We start from the raw sequence: 15407 nt of genomic DNA on the forward strand, positions 1-15407 counted from the left end.
GAGCGGAAAAGAAGAAGATTACTCCGGCTCCGTTGGAAAAGATCATATGGGATCATGTGATCGAGATCATGTGATAGGATCATAAGTGGTCATGTGACTCTCCCAGTTCAACCAACATGTTTGCCTTGGAGCCTTAGACATTTGATGGAGGGATCTTGATGCCTTGGAATCTTGCAGCCTCCACCTGCACGGCTGCACCTGCCCAGCGAATGACGTTCAGTTCCCGTTGTCTCCTTCCCTTTGTGGCTTCGTCAATGTTTATATTTTATTATATGGTACTAATCGATTCATGTTTTTCATGTAATGTACCAAATGCACTTGAATCACCATTCCCCTTGGCCCCTACAACCCTCCCTCCGCCACCATGGAGAACGACCCGCCGTACCCCGTCTATGGCACCACCTACACTGCTTTTCGAGTCTCCCCACTATACCATCGTCCATCCAACCCATCCTCCGATCTCTCCCTCTCGCAACACGCCCGCCGCTTGCGCGATGTCTTGCGAGGTGACTCGGTTCGTGGAGTCCAGCTCTCCACGGGAGATTCCATGGTCGCTCCGGTCACTGGCACCCTCCAACGATGCACCTGGGAGCGGTTTGGCGACGAACCGACCTGGCATCGAGCACATGCGTTCACGGTTGGCGAACATGAGGACGACCTCTCCCAATCCACCGAGCAACCGACCTTGGCAGAGGCCGTGGGGATTCGCATCGAACTTCAGTACGACCGTGCCGTACACTCCGCCTTGCTCCTCAAAGATCCCGAACCTTCATCCCCCACTCCGGGCTTCTCCTCGTTCCCGCTTCTTCTTCTCCGCATGCCAACGCACCTTCGCGACACCGTCATCGAATATCTCCAGCGCGCATTTGATGCTCATATCGCTCCCCTCCGACTTCGAAGCGCTTTTCTCACCGCATCTCTCGAGCGATCCTTCGCCTCCTCACCAAACGATGATCTAGCGACCGTCGGCGGCGTCCAAATCCAACTTGCCTTCCCTTCCACGGACCCCTTGCTACGGACCGTCGACATCTCCCTGACCCACGACGATATTGCGTCCTTTGTCGATCGTGGCCAGTCCGAATCGAAGACGGACCCGCCCATCTCCGGTCCCTTCACCGCCGCGTTGGATCGATACATCAGCGAGCATTTGGCATTCTCCCTGCGACATCCGGCCGTGAGCGTCATTAAAGTCGCGTGTGCGCAGTTCGCATTCACTGCCGAAGGCAAGGTCAAAATCACTCCTCCCATGGACTCGGATCAACTGGACCACTCGGGCGTGGACCTGGATGCGACCGAACGAATGCCGGAGTGGTTGTACAAGGTCTTGATTAAGGAGGCTCGCACTAGTCAATCTGCGGTTGCAATGGAAGACGTGGCCACCAAAGTCGCTGGATGAGAAACAGATCTTGGCTGATGATGATTAATTACTGATTAGATGCCTCCAGATTGGCCTCGCTATTTACAGATTTGTGATGCAGTTCTACACGGTCATTCCTAGAAGCCGACTCGCCCCGTTTTGACCGTCTTCAGAACCCCCTCGTCCGCCAATTTCTCCACCAGGTCGAAGAGCATGCCATCGCATCCGCGGCGCACGATGATGTTGATGGTGACCGGGACCATCTCCGTTGTTTGCGTGATCGGGCTGACGTACTCGACTTGACCGATGGGGATCGTGTAATCCGCACACGCGTAAATCGGGCAGATGTTGGCTTCCGTCATGAGGGTGTTCTTCTTCTTCGTCGCCAAGTACGACGCCGCCGGATCCTCGTTGAGGTCCCGTTCGCGGAACGATGGCTTCCCTCCCGTCCCGATGTCGTTGAGCATGATGGACTCACTGCACTGCGTGTCGGACGACGGCTGGATTTCGCTATCGTACCAGTCCGCCGCGTATTTCCGGACCGCTTGCGCCTCGACGTACTCCGCGTAGGTGTACGGTGTCCTCCCGGACGTGGCGTTGGCGTACCGCAACCACCCGGACCGTGCCGAAGGGTCGATGGGGGGGAAGCGACCGTCGAATTTGGCGCCATACTCGCGGACCAGCGGTTCCCCGACTGTGGTCCATTGTGAATACCCGGCGATGACGCTCGTCGCACCGCTAAAGGCACTGACGTTGCGAGCGACGGGATCCGATGCGGTGAGGATCGACTCCGTAAAGTTGAACTCGCGCACCTGCATCCCAAACACCCGTTGTAGTCCGGCGATGAACTCCTCCAGGACCGGCTGTGCCGCCGAGTTGTTGAGAGGAAGGTAGTCGACCGGGTACAGGATCGTCGACGGCCACGCCGTAAGCGCTGGGGCATCGGCCGAAAATGCATCCCCCCCTAGAGGACCCGGAGGGACGACGAGGGGTTCCAGTCCGGTGGTATTGGTATCCTGATACAACTCGGGCGTGTACCACGCTCGGGCGAATTTGACCCAGTCGTATGGTGACCGCGAGAACACGCCTGCCGTGTCGGTGGAGCCTCCCAATGGCATCACGCCCTCGAGTGACATGAAGCCTTGGCTCGGCCGATTTCTATTGTGCAATCAGTCTTTCGCTCCATGCATTGCCGAATATGAGACGTACCCGTATGTCCCCGACACCGCCGCCGGACGTCGCATGGATGACCCCGTGTCCGAACCGATCGCATAATCTAACCAGTCATAGGCCGCAATGGAGCAACCGCCGCCAGCCGATGAAGCCGAGCATGTGAGCCAGCCGTCGCCACGGGGATTGAACGGATATTGCTGGACGAATGAGCAATGTTCTCGCAGGTTGCATGGATCGACTCACCTCATCATACCAATCCCAAGGATTGGCCCCCGACGCAAACTGCGCCAGCTTTTGTTTTCCAACGAGCACCGCACCCTGATCGATCTACGCGGCATGTCAGTCAACGTCACGGTCGTGGGATGCTCGTCTTACCAGGCGCTGGATACTGGGTGCGTTTTCCGTCTGCACCGGCATCACCTGCGCATATGCGATGCTTCCACCGGATGTGACCAGCCCTTTCATTCCGTACAGATCCTTGACGCCGACCCGCTTGCCCGCCAATGGCCGGGTGTCGCCGAAGTTGTAGATCCGTGACGGAACCCTGCACATGTTAGCCAGCACTTCCACTGCCGGTTCGGAAGACGTACGGGATGAGAGGATTCCAGCCCTTGGACCGTCCCGCTTCGGTCCAGGTTCCACTTCCGTCGTTGGAATCATAGGTGCCGTAGAGGAAGGTTTTGTATGAATCCTCGTACAACCGGTAGACCGCTCCGAGCGAAACCGACTGCTGGGTTATGACCGCGGCGTATGGACCGGATGCGGGTTGCACGGACGGCTTCTGGACCTGAATCACGGTGACCTGGTGGTCTCCACTCGGAACGCGCACCTCGGGGGTGACGAAGAGCTTGGGGATCGACAACGAGTCCAGCATCGACAACACCGACGCATCTAGATCGAGGCTGTTCGACTCGGAACGGATGTACAGCGCGTGCAGGAAGTCCTCGGAATACACGTCGTCCTCCCGTGCGAAGCTGCCCAAGACGCCCTCCAGGTAGGCCGCATCCATCGACGATTCCGCCGTGTAAACGACGGTCAGCGGAACGACGGATTCACTCGATGCCTTGGAGCAATCACCCTCCAGGACCGCTTTGGGATGTCGACTATTCGCGAGGTATTGGATGCCTCCCAGCTCGAACATGTCGTCCCCCTCTAGCGTCCTCTGGACGGGCTTGTACTCCGCGCGCTGCACTGGCGCTGCGAGGGCCGAAGCCGCCGCAAGCAGCGAAGCGAAGAGGGTGGTGGACTTCATAGCGGCGGAATCGAGAAAAGTTGACCTTCTTTTTCTTCCATGGCAACTCCATCCATCCCGTTCATTTTTATACTTCGCACGGCCCCCAATATCCGACCCGCCAACTGGTCACTAACGGCCTGATAAGTGCTATCTAACCGCATCGCGGGGCATTCCTTCCATCATTTCCGTCCGAGATGCGGCATCCATAAGGGACGAAGGAAATGGGCAGGGAGGTCAGATGGATACTAATGATTCGCTAGGATGATTTCGGCCTGATATCGCCTGGGCACGCTGAGAAGTGGGACCTGAGCAGCGGAGGATTCGATCTACACATGTTGGAGCACTCGTAGAGTCGTAGTCTAGTGTGCACAACGTGGCTTATCTTTGGGATCCGGGGGTGTGGAGATGGGTCTTGCCGATCGATGTTACGAGGAACGGAATGGTGATATGATGAGGTGTTTCTCCACGAGTCGCAAGGTAAAATTTCATATGAGAATTGAGGACCGGTCAGATCCATGAAGTCGTTATAAACGCCAGTCTGAAAGTGCTTTTTCGCGTCCGTTCAACCCAAGAAGCCATTCTACAATAAACGCCACTCGCAAGCGCCTTTCGCATAACGAGAATACACTCCTCACAATCGGAGAATCTTTATCGCTCATACGATAAGGGAGATTGCTGTTGGGAGAACACGGTAATCAACTTGACCTTTGCCAAACCCATCGTGCCCATGATTAATGAGAGAGATAACATCTTTGCACTTATCGTCTTTGCTACTACTTGTCCGTTTTGGGGTTCCGTGTACGTTTTCGAATCTACCGAGTGGGAGTGGGTGTGTTGCTTCCGAAGGCCGAAGGCACAATGTATTTAAGCGCAAATCTGCCGCTACGTCAAAGACCCGCATTTCAACTTTATCAGCGAGGATGAGCATTCATTAATATTACCACATCAGGAATCCAGGATCGAAGGATCGGAGTGGGTACGACTAGGGTTGTTCCCGATTGGCCGATTTCCCGATTTTACGGATACGATAGAGTATCGGCACGGATCCGATATCCATATCGTCAACCTTTCAGGTTTGCGGATACGATTCGCCGATTCATATCGGCAGCCTTTCTATTCTACGGATATTTTATTCGTTAAATTTTATCAACATCGGCGAATCGGTGAATCGGTAAACTACTTCATTAGGACTAGCTTCAATCTGATTTCTATAAAGGTTTTTGGATAACTTGGCTGCTAGAATTCTAGGGCGTTTGCATAGGGATCATTTATCAACGTCAACATCCGCATTGTACAACCCTTCATCGAATGTCTCCGGATACCTAATATATCTCTTGCCACATTGAATAATCGTTCCACTGACACCTCTGACGATGGAATTAGTAGATACTCTCTTGCTTCTACCATTTGAGGCAGTTCATCCTTGTGTACTCGCCACCAGTTACAAAGCCAATTCGGAATGAGTCAGGGCATGTGAAACTGACTCTGAGGGCAGAACTTCAGATGATGATAGATTGACAAAGATTCAAAACCAGATTCCGTTATTTGATCTTCTGGTAAAGCTTCATCGTATCCATCATTAAGTAAGAGGTAATTCTGTTGGTTATGGCGGGTAACCATTGCTCTATTCTCATTCAAAGCCATGATTGTTATGCTGCCAAAAAAAGTCTAGAAAGTTATCAGTCACTGTAAAATATATGTAGAATCTATAATATTGCGCGTAATAGACATTACCGTCGCTGCGAGAAGATATACAGGAGAGAATACCAAATTAGGACGAACTCATGATTTAGCGCCAATATCAGAGACGATAATCGTATCGGCGACGATCTTGCCGATATTTATTCGCATTGGACGTGTCTCTGCGGATATGATTGGCCGATATAAATCGGCGGGATTCTTCCTCACCGATACAATAACCGATTATGGCAAGATCGTGACGATATCGTATCGGGAACACCCCTAGATACGACAGCCTTCACCCGAGCCGTGCAATGCATATGTTCATTAAAGCATCAAATTCTTATTGGTCCGGTCTATTCATAATCAGGAATCAAACGAATCAATTCCCCCAGATCCTCAGCTGCAGCGGAATTTCAAATCGACTAAGAAATGTGGTTCAAATGAATCCACCACCCCCATTATATTGAAGCCAACACAAGTTAACCAGAGGGGTTGCCGTTGAAGGCTATGTAGTTGACGGTATCACTCGGGACGCCCGAGATGGCGTCCTTTATCGCCAACTCTTTGATGCGAGCGCAGAGCTCAGCCGGGGAGACTTTGCCATCCTTCTTCAAGAGGTACGCGCCCAATCCCGCGATGTGAGGAGTGGCCATGCTGGTGCCGGAGATGGAGTTCTGCGATGGTGATTAGCGGCGATGGTCTCGACGACCGAGGGTAACGTACCGTCGCGGTGGTGCCACCGATCCAGCTGCTCAAGATGTCGACCCCGGGAGCGAAAATATCCACGACGCTCCCGAAATTGGAGAACGAGGCAATGGCGTCGTCGCTGTCCGTCGCACCGACCGTGCACGCTGTGGTCTCGGATGCGGGCGAGTAGTTGTTAGCGTCTTTGCCATCATTGCCGGCGGCCACGGCCATGAAGACGCCCGCGTCGATGGCGGCCTTGACGGCATCGTTGGTGGCCTGGTTCTTGGAGCCGCCGAGCGACATGTTCCCGACCGCTCCGTTCGGGCAGCTGCGGGTTTTGGCGTCCTTGGCGACGAAGTTGATGCCGGCGATGACGCCCGAGTTGGACCCGGAGCCGCCCGCGTTCAGGACCTTGACGGCGAAGAGCTTCGTCTTCTTTGCGACACCGTACGTCTTTCCCCCGATGGTCCCCGCGACATGGGTGCCGTGCCCGTTCCCGTCTGTGTTCATCAAATCCCCAGCGTAGTTGGCAAGGAAGGTGGCACGACCCTCAAACTCCTGCATCATGCGTCAGTTCCGACTTGAGGTTCTTACAGGAAACGTACTGAGTGGCCCGTGTAAATGCCGGTATCGATCACGTAGGAACAGGTCCCCTCGCCGGCGCCGTCGTCGTAGACATACTCGGTGCTGCCGGGATTTTTGTGAGAAATGCGTCCCAGACCCCAGGGAGCGCCGGGCTGGGTGATGTCGGTGTTGGTCGTGATGATGGTGTCCTGCTCAATGTATTCGACCTGGGAGATTCGTTAGGCACCCATCCTCGTTTTAGGGGAGATACATACGCCGGGGAGTTTGGAGAGCAAGTCCACAATCGCGTCGTCGATGGTCGAGGAGAACCCCTGGTAGCTCCCGATGCCATAGATGTGGTCAGGTTCGACAGAGAGGAAGTTGAGAGCCTCCTGCAAGATCTCCCCCGCGACGTCGTCCTTCATTTTGACGATCCATTTGCCTGGAATGAGTTGACCGGCGCGTGGAATGATGACGGGAGCACCCAGTGCCAAGGGCAGAAGAGCGAGAACAGCAAAACCACGCATGATGAATGAGGAAGACGATTGAAACCGGATACCGAACCAGTAACCGAAGACGAAGGTTCGGCCGTATTTATGTTCCCTTCAGCACCACCGCCAGAGCGAAGACACTGGATGACCGACCTTCCTACCCAGGACTCATCACCGAGTGCAACCATATCCCATAATGGGGATGCATTGCAATACCCATGGCAAAGGCAGTCCAGATATTTCACGATGCCGATCCGGCAGGCCCCTCGACGACGCGGTTGGAGCCGACCTACCTAGCAAGGAAAGCCGGACATCGTCCTCCTCGTACGATCCAGATATTCGCCGCCAATTGGATCGCATAATATCGAGGCCAGGATGCATGGAACGACGATCGAAACTTATGAGGGAGTGATCAGTCACCATATCTGCACGGTCGTATTGGCCAGATGCATGTCAATATAGATCACAGGGACGATCGACGACGTTTCTGAATGCTAGGCACGTAGGGCGATGATGCCGGGGGGACTCGCCGTTTTGGTTGGTGAGAACCAGCTTCCTGAAATGTCGCGTAACCTTGGGCGACTGGCATGCTGCTGCTACGGCATTGGGCAAACGGCACCGAGAGTCGACTCTGAAAGGACGTCATAAGATGATAAGAACGAGCGTTTGACTAGGAGGCTATCACATGGCTTCAAACTTCCAATTAGGAATACCGCCTTTGTTAGACATGAAGATCGAAAAAGACCGGAGAATTGTGAAATGGCAGAGGAATTCACGTCACTTCCTACATAGTATTGAGCGGTTCCGCTCATCTCCCGCCGCCGCCCACTCCATGCGCCCCGCCCATGCGAGGAGGTGGAGAGAAGCTCATGCACGGTGTCGAGGACTATCAGAGCGGCCTGATGTCAAAGAGCCAGATACCGATCGGCGCAACGTTGCTCGAGATATCCAATGGCGGCTAACGGAGTCCTTAGAGACTAATGACGCGTTGGCTAGATGCAGGGGACATAAGGTGTGGCGATTGAGTCTCGACTCGCTCGGAGACGACGAAGGTCCATGAAACCAAAGCTTGACCCCTTGAGGAACGTTGGCGTATCGTCGCCTTCCCAATTGGGACAGGCTACCAGAACACCAGGTGACCAAAGCGACGGTGTTGTCGATCATCCGCTGAATGGTTAAGGCTCAAGCACGTCCTCATCCGCAATTTAGGACGTGGAACACCGGAACCACTAACCATGGAAAACCACCGTAAATCCACTCGGTCTGGCCCACTGTGATAGCGTTATTACTCATGGTCTGCGGCATCGTCTCTAGCAACCATGTCGTTATTGTTGCGGTGTGGTTAAATGCAGCAGTGAGAACAGTATTTGGACGCCAAGCCAGAGAGTGGATCTCATATCCATCAGCCTTTCACTGATACAGTAGACAAGGGCATGGTATCAACAATACCGAATGCATGGCAATACGGCTGGAGAATGGTCGAGCCCGGTTCTCTGGAGATGTGGTCAGTGATGGACAAGGGAGAGTGCCGGGGTCTGGATCGGGTCACGGGTGTCACAGACCGTGTGGCTTGGAAACTTAGGCATAAATTTGAAAGGACAGGACTCTGGCAGACGGGAGGGGAAATTGGGACAGGGCACCATTGAAATTCCAACCAACATGGGGATATCGAGGTTTAGCCATATCCATAATCGCGTGTGATCCACCGGCTCGCGGCTTCGACTGGTGGATATCTCGCGGAATTGGCCTTGCCTGGACTGCTAGAGTGTGTGGGACGTGTCCAACCAACTAAGGAACCAGTAGTTCCCCAATGGCTAATACCTTCCCTAACCAATGTCTCCTCCGTCGTCCTGGATCAGGGAACGAGGCCATGGACTGGACAAGCGCAATGATATTAATTCATAACGACGTCCATCAGGCGGGAGGCCGTGCTGAGCAATCTCGACAAGGCGTCAAGGCTGTCCACTGTCCAGGCCCCGGAAGTTTAACTCGCCAATGGCGGAGCGGCAAAGAAACGGATCCATGTCGACAAGAAAGGTGTCCTCGCCATCCATGGATCTCATCCTTTCATCTAATCATCGTGTCAGTTGTCTCTCATTCGAACCTTACTAGGCAACTGGAATGACAGGATCGGCCTGTTCCAGCAAGGATGGTCCTATCATGTTGTCCGGGTTCCTGGCCACCTGACCGCGTCGAGGGCGTGGTCGAACAATACGGACGGGATCATCTTATCAATGATCAATCATGTCGATGAGCGCTTCGGAACTCCGACTGATCATCCCCAGTCCCTGTAACATTCCTTTTGACCTTCCTAGTCCTTCTATACTATCGGCAGGCGGCATCTCTTTGTTCGTTTCGATCGACAATGAATGGTGAATTCGTGATAATGGGGGATGTGATATCATACCGCTCGGTGGCGGAACATCAAATATCCAGCCGCACGTGATGTGAAACCGGCAAATGATTAGTCAGCTTCATTGACATACATACATGATTCAACGGCAATCCAAGCCATCTCATGAAGGATGGCGGTAAAAGGGCTGGTAATAGAGCTGGCGCGATCCAAAATCAAGGCACCATTTTGCGTAGTGGCGCAGTCGAAATGGTGCCAGGTTTAATGGGAGATAGGTGCTATTCCGCGGCAGTTTCGTGCCAGGGCCTAGGTACCGTCGTGGTCCTTCATCAAACTGTCCTTGATATACTTTCCAGGGCTACTAGTGGCTGATATCAAACCTCCTAGATTTCTGTCTCGCAGCTGGGAGCCAGAGTCAAGTGTCGGCTTGAAAAATCAACGGTGTGTTTCGGTGCTCCCAGAATCATGGAGTGTCGCATCCGAGACCTGTCTCATAGTCATAAATCATCAGCGATGGTACCAAGGGGTGTGTTAGTCCTGTCCTCCTGAATCGACCCCTCAACAACATTGCTCGGTCTAAACAGAAATCTGTCAGGAATTGGCCTGTTGGCCGAACTCTCTTCCTTTCTTCTCTTCCTTCTCTCCTTCCTACTTCTCTAGCCACGCTCGATCAACCAGCCTTTGCTGATGGTCCGACGACGGCATCAAATCCTAACGGTTGCGATGCTTGCGCCGGCATTTCCTAGGCAACGCAACCTGCCCACTGCCGATCTTGCCTTTTCGATTCCTTTTTGATGACGGACTATGCTGGGGTTTATACACTTCGGGATACAGGCAGCCCAAATCTTCTACGTCCCGAGTCCGGACGAGGCAGTTAGAGGGGATTGTGCGACTAGCGCAGAGGAGTCTTACCAGGTCTAGATCGCCGATTCGAACCGAAAGCCATCGACATATATCATATGGGGGCGAATTCTCGGTCGAGGACGGCAGTGGCAGGCCTGGAAGTGCTCCGTGGTAGTTGAGTTTATACGTCTGCTTGATGAAACCGAGGCTAACGAGGGCAGTTCGCTTTTGAGGACGAATCTGTCTGTGTTGACAGAAACGAGGCGGTTGACCGCGCAGGCCCCGACAGCGACCGTCTGACCGCTTTCCCTCGGTTGTAGCTCGCGGTTCCCCGCCACGAACTCCATGTTCCTTTGCACACGGATCGTCGCGATAGCATGACCGACTAAGTACGAGATTATGATGTTACGATCGATTGGGCGGTGTAGATAGGAGATGCTCACTGGCATTGTCTGCGTCACGATACGCTCTGTATACCTCATGAGATCCTTGCTTAGTTGAAACGGACAACCTCCGGTCCTGGGGAGATGGGCGCCGGAAGGAATCCCGGTTTTCATGCTGAATTTCCCGCTCATTCCTATTCCACGCCGATGCCGTCGTCCAACCGGGATTTGAATTTCGCCGCGATAAAACATGGTAAACCTCCCGTTTCCCCTCCCGATGGGATCCGTATATTCAGTTCGGACCGTCTCGGTCGACTGTCGGAACGCAGTGGAGGGCAAAGACAGAGCTTTTACGCCTCGATTCTCAAAAGGCATGTGACAGCAGTGGCGGGAATCGCTTTGAGGCTCGGACTCTGACAAGCCACCGAAAGGGAACATCATCCAGACTGCCACCCAAGTGGGACTTTATACTTCATCCAACCCCAAACGTCACCAGTGTGGGATAGCATTGGTCGAAGTGTTACCGACTGGTTTCTGGCTCACAGTATCGCTCCGGAGACTCTAACCCTGGCCCCAATGATGTACTCTCTCCTTCCACTCAGGGTAGTCTTCTCCCCAAATCGAGGATTCGACGCTCTAACTTATCGCCCCGAGGGAACTTCGCCAGCATCCAGCGGGGGCTTGGAACATGGTTAGAAGGGACCAGCAACACCTGCCTGTGTAGTTCCCCTATCGTCGCAGACCATTCCTTTGTGACGGTGGATGTCATATCCTCAGTAATTCCAATCCCGTGCAATACAAGCAGTTCCAGTCTCATTCCTAACCCTAATACACTCGAAGTCCATTCAAGTGCCTTAATTGGCCAGCGTTTCTGAGTCCTGATCTATCAATGCTTCGACCCTAGCTGCGGTTTCTTTGAGGGCCCGAATTCAATCGGCAGCCCTCGACCGTCCGTAGGCAGGTTAAAGGGTCTCTTACAAACAACCCGCTCTGCAAGTTTTTGAAGACGGCGTCATACTTCTCGCCTGTTGCTTTTTTTTATCCCTCCCATTCCGTTGCACTTAGAAGTCGGCCTCCGGAAGCCATGGGGACAGCAGTCCATGCGGTGGTCCTTTTTTCAGTTATCTTTCAAGGACCTTTTCGGATCCGAGACAACGCTCACATCATGAGGCGATATCCACGTCTCTCGGCCCAAGAAACACTTAGAAATTAGCACTATCCCAAGCCAGGCTTCTCCGATTCCAGGATGTCATTGTCATTGTTATTCGTATTTTAATATTACATGCTGTGATGAGAATGCTTCTGCGGTATAGTCACCTTACAAGCAGTGAAGAGCAAAAAGCATGCTGATATGCCATCGAACTTCTTATCAGAGTCGAAAGTGACAACAGCCATATTACTTGCTCGACGATGATATTTCGCACGCTTCTCGAGATTCTTTAAAAATTGGCACCTCCAAGCTCCACGGCCTCAAAAACCTCGTCAATTTCCCTCATTAGCTCACGGTTGACATCCGCCGCTAGACCCATGCGAGGGCATTCGGATGTGCCGCTGTGACGATCACCCGGACCCACTGGGGCACTGGACGGCTCCGCTCGCTTGGTACGATCAACTCGTTTCACAATTTCCACATACGGAGGGGGTCGACGCTGCTGAGATATGTTGTGTTGTTTACGCTTCAACGTCGTACTCATCTCCAAGCGCCCGACATGGCCCAGAATGGTGTTCGGGGGAATATCCGTGACCGCTAAACTTGAAGCTACAGATTGTCGCAGTGATTCGGTAGATCCCTGAGCAGCACCAGATCTTCCTGAAGCGTTGTAAGGCGAGACAAACGATGAAGTTCCACGCGGAATGATGTGCCCTGATAGGTCCGGTTTCATCATCAACCATTCCTCCTCACCCTCGTTGGTCCCTCGAAGGTCGCTTTCCGATCCGCTTCCCGATGGTCGCCAGTTTATATGATCACTATCCATGGAGAAGTCGGAATCCCCCTCAGAACTAGTCTCTGGGATTGGAGGCCGTTTCAATCGCTTTTGTCTAGGCATTCTTGAAATCGTCTGTGAAGCTCGCTTCAGCGACAATGATTCCGAACGACTTGCAGCACTGGAACCGATGGCCCTTTTACCAGGACGAACGCTCGTCAGCAGCCAACCATAGTCACGAGCTGTCAAAATTTCGAATTTAGATGGATTGTCCTCGAGCGCTTTCGCAATGCTTAAATAGTGCTTTGAGATCTCTGCGAACAGCACACCGGTCTGAATGGTTTCTCCGGTGCCAGAAATGGTCTCGAGCGGGTCCTCGAACTGACACCTGAGATGTTGGATTCGATTGATATAGGTATGAACCGATTCCCCCTGCTGTTCCTCTGCAGTGTTGTTGGAACCCAGCCGCTCACTATCGGGTGCTATACTTTCGACGAGTCCAAACGAAGAAGAACTGTCCGCGGGGGTCAGAGCTGGAATACTCTCGTTGCGGTCGGAAGAGCTCGCACTGGGCCGTTGGGTACGGTTCATGGTTACCGGAGCCCCTCCAGGCGTATGTCCCGATTGCGTCTGCGCTGTCAGATCGCGGTGTGGTACGAAGGCTGGTGATCCACAAGAATGATCACCCATAGGAGGAACGCTGCTCAGCCCGACTGCCTCCGCTGGCGAATACCGTTCCTCGTCAGAACCCACCGAGCACTCCTAGTATGTTTCTAATCGTTGCAGGGGGCGCCTGCTGGTCTGACTCTATTGATCGGGCTTCCTCTCGGATGGCGTCGGTAGGCGACGAGAGACATGGCCGGATAATCCAGGAGTATAGGTCGAATCTCGTTCCGAATAGAGTCGGGGGGTATCGAGCGGTACAACCGAACATTCCGAATCAGATTCCTCGTCGACTAAGAACACCCTCTGCTGTGGTTGGTTGCTGGGTCGGCCAAGCCTTTTTCGGGCCTTGATCGGTGATTTGAAGCGGTATATAAATTCGGCAAACGGTCGATCTTCAGGATCGATGTTTTCAACCACATAGGAATGTCGATCGCGACTTCCATTCGACTTGGCACGCTCCCTCTCAAATTCCACACCAGCACATTTGTTGTCCGTAGCATCCTCGAGAAATTCCAACGAGTCCGACTCCAGAGGCTTCTCCCCAAGCATCCGAACTCGGTATGCCCGGACCGTGATCTTTCGGATCCGCTCGGGCTCCTCCTCTGGCTCTTTCGGAAACTTCCAACGATGAATAAAATCATCACCATTCCGAGCAACCTCCCGATTGCCCCTGAAACAATCGGTGTACTCCCAATTACTTTCAGAAAAAGGCGCAGCATTGATTCGTTGAATCCCAAATTCCTCATTGTCCCCAAATATGACTTCCCTTAACGTGAATTGAATGTTAGTGCCAGCCTGTTCTTCAAGGCTAAACGAAATTATCGAGGTGTTCTCACCATTGTACATAGTCTGAAATGTAATTCAATTGTTTGGTGTGCACATGAAAGCGCGACCCAGGCGCCCTGGGGTTTATCCATATCGAGATTCTCCGATTAACAACGTCCTCGCGCCTATTGTCTTCGCGCAAACGCTCCCATAACCCGTCTTCTGCATGGTCAGGGACGAAAATAAAGCACTTGAAGCTCTGGTATTCGGGTATCTTGAATAGAAGGGAGTGGTGTTGGGGGTATTGGAGAGACTGAGGAGTATCGAAGGCGGGCGTTTCTCGACGCATAGGATGGGCACCATATGGGGATGGCTGGAGCCATAGTGATTATTTGGACGTGCCTAGTATCAAGTTTCGACACGGGTAGTCAGGCTTCGATCGATTAGATGGTCACTTAGATCGCCGAGAGTGGAAACGCCCAAAACACCAGTATGCATTGCGGATACGTGCTATCGACCCGCGGCCTGGCTCACGCACGTCCTTCCGCCCAACGGGAGTCCATACCTTGACCGTCCAGATGTGAGAAACTGTCACGTCGCACTAAAAGCTCCTGAGGCCTGGCACAAAATAGCAGATTGGCAGCGCCGTCCGGAATATGCGGCAAGTGGTGGCCGAATTTGAATCGGCCAATGTTCACGGCCTGCTTGTCCACGGGAGCCACATACGAGAAGCTACTTGGCAGGAATTGGCCTGTCCCCTCCATCAAAGTTTAGACAAGTGCGATGAGATTATTGGAAATATATATCATACCGAGAAAGAGTTGAAATCTATGGTCTTGATCCCGCTTCTCCAACCAAAACATTTGCCCGACCAATTAGTCAAATCAGTCAAGCCCTACAGATACAGTAACCACAAAAGCTGTCGATTCCTCGAATGAGTCTCTTAAAATAAGTTCCGCACTGCTTTGCTGTGAATATGGATGAGCTGCTACCAGAACTCAGTTTCGGTCTTGCTCTCCTGGCCCAGCTCAGTCATAGTAGCGTCGTTGATTTTATGCCGGCAGGGCGATGACAAACAAACACAGTCCACAGCTCTCCACTTCTCCACCTCCATTTCCAGCATCTGTGCGAGTGAAGGGTTTCTCCCACCATTTTCCTCTGCTACAATTGTGGTTGGATTCCCTATGAGACACTGGAAAACATAAGACGAATGTCATTCAGTGGGCAGCGAGTACTCACTTGGTCATCAACTTGATCCTGTCTACCTTTTGACCGAACCAGAT

The 15407-nt window shown here is 52.9% G+C and overlaps 4 protein-coding genes across 4 annotated transcripts; 1 reads left to right on the top strand and 3 right to left on the bottom strand.

Moving 5' to 3' along the window:
* Positions 1–230: 230 nt before the first annotated feature.
* Positions 231–1396, top strand: P152DRAFT_444369 (uncharacterized protein; the record flags this gene model as incomplete). Its single annotated transcript, XM_033677803.1, has 2 exons — positions 231–964; positions 1088–1396. The coding sequence occupies exons 1-2, from the start codon at positions 365–367 to the stop codon at positions 1394–1396; spliced, it is 909 nt and encodes a 302-aa protein (XP_033529799.1). The 5' UTR covers positions 231–364.
* A 98-nt stretch (positions 1397–1494) lies between these two features.
* P152DRAFT_406044 (amidase family protein) lies at positions 1495–3671 on the bottom strand (the record flags this gene model as incomplete). The annotated part of the gene is made up of 6 exons (XM_033676849.1): positions 1495–2291; positions 2331–2515; positions 2567–2727; positions 2774–2857; positions 2906–3074; positions 3121–3671. 6 exons carry the CDS (start codon positions 3669–3671, stop codon positions 1495–1497), a joined length of 1947 nt encoding a protein of 648 aa, XP_033529800.1.
* Positions 3672–5780: 2109 nt separating this feature from the next.
* On the bottom strand, positions 5781–7225 carry P152DRAFT_444376 (subtilisin-like protein; the record flags this gene model as incomplete). Its single annotated transcript, XM_033677804.1, has 4 exons — positions 5781–6121; positions 6171–6692; positions 6740–6925; positions 6974–7225. 4 exons carry the CDS (start codon positions 7223–7225, stop codon positions 5927–5929), a joined length of 1155 nt encoding a protein of 384 aa, XP_033529801.1. The 3' UTR covers positions 5781–5926.
* A 4982-nt stretch (positions 7226–12207) lies between these two features.
* P152DRAFT_477569 (uncharacterized protein) lies at positions 12208–13284 on the bottom strand (the record flags this gene model as incomplete). The annotated part of the gene is made up of 1 exon (XM_033681594.1): positions 12208–13284. The coding sequence occupies one exon, from the start codon at positions 13282–13284 to the stop codon at positions 12208–12210; it is 1077 nt and encodes a 358-aa protein (XP_033529802.1).
* Positions 13285–15407: the final 2123 nt, after the last annotated feature.

Source organism: Eremomyces bilateralis (assembly GCF_010015585.1).
Source record: "Eremomyces bilateralis CBS 781.70 unplaced genomic scaffold P152scaffold_41, whole genome shotgun sequence".
NCBI classification, from domain to species: Eukaryota; Fungi; Ascomycota; class Dothideomycetes; order Eremomycetales; family Eremomycetaceae; genus Eremomyces; species Eremomyces bilateralis.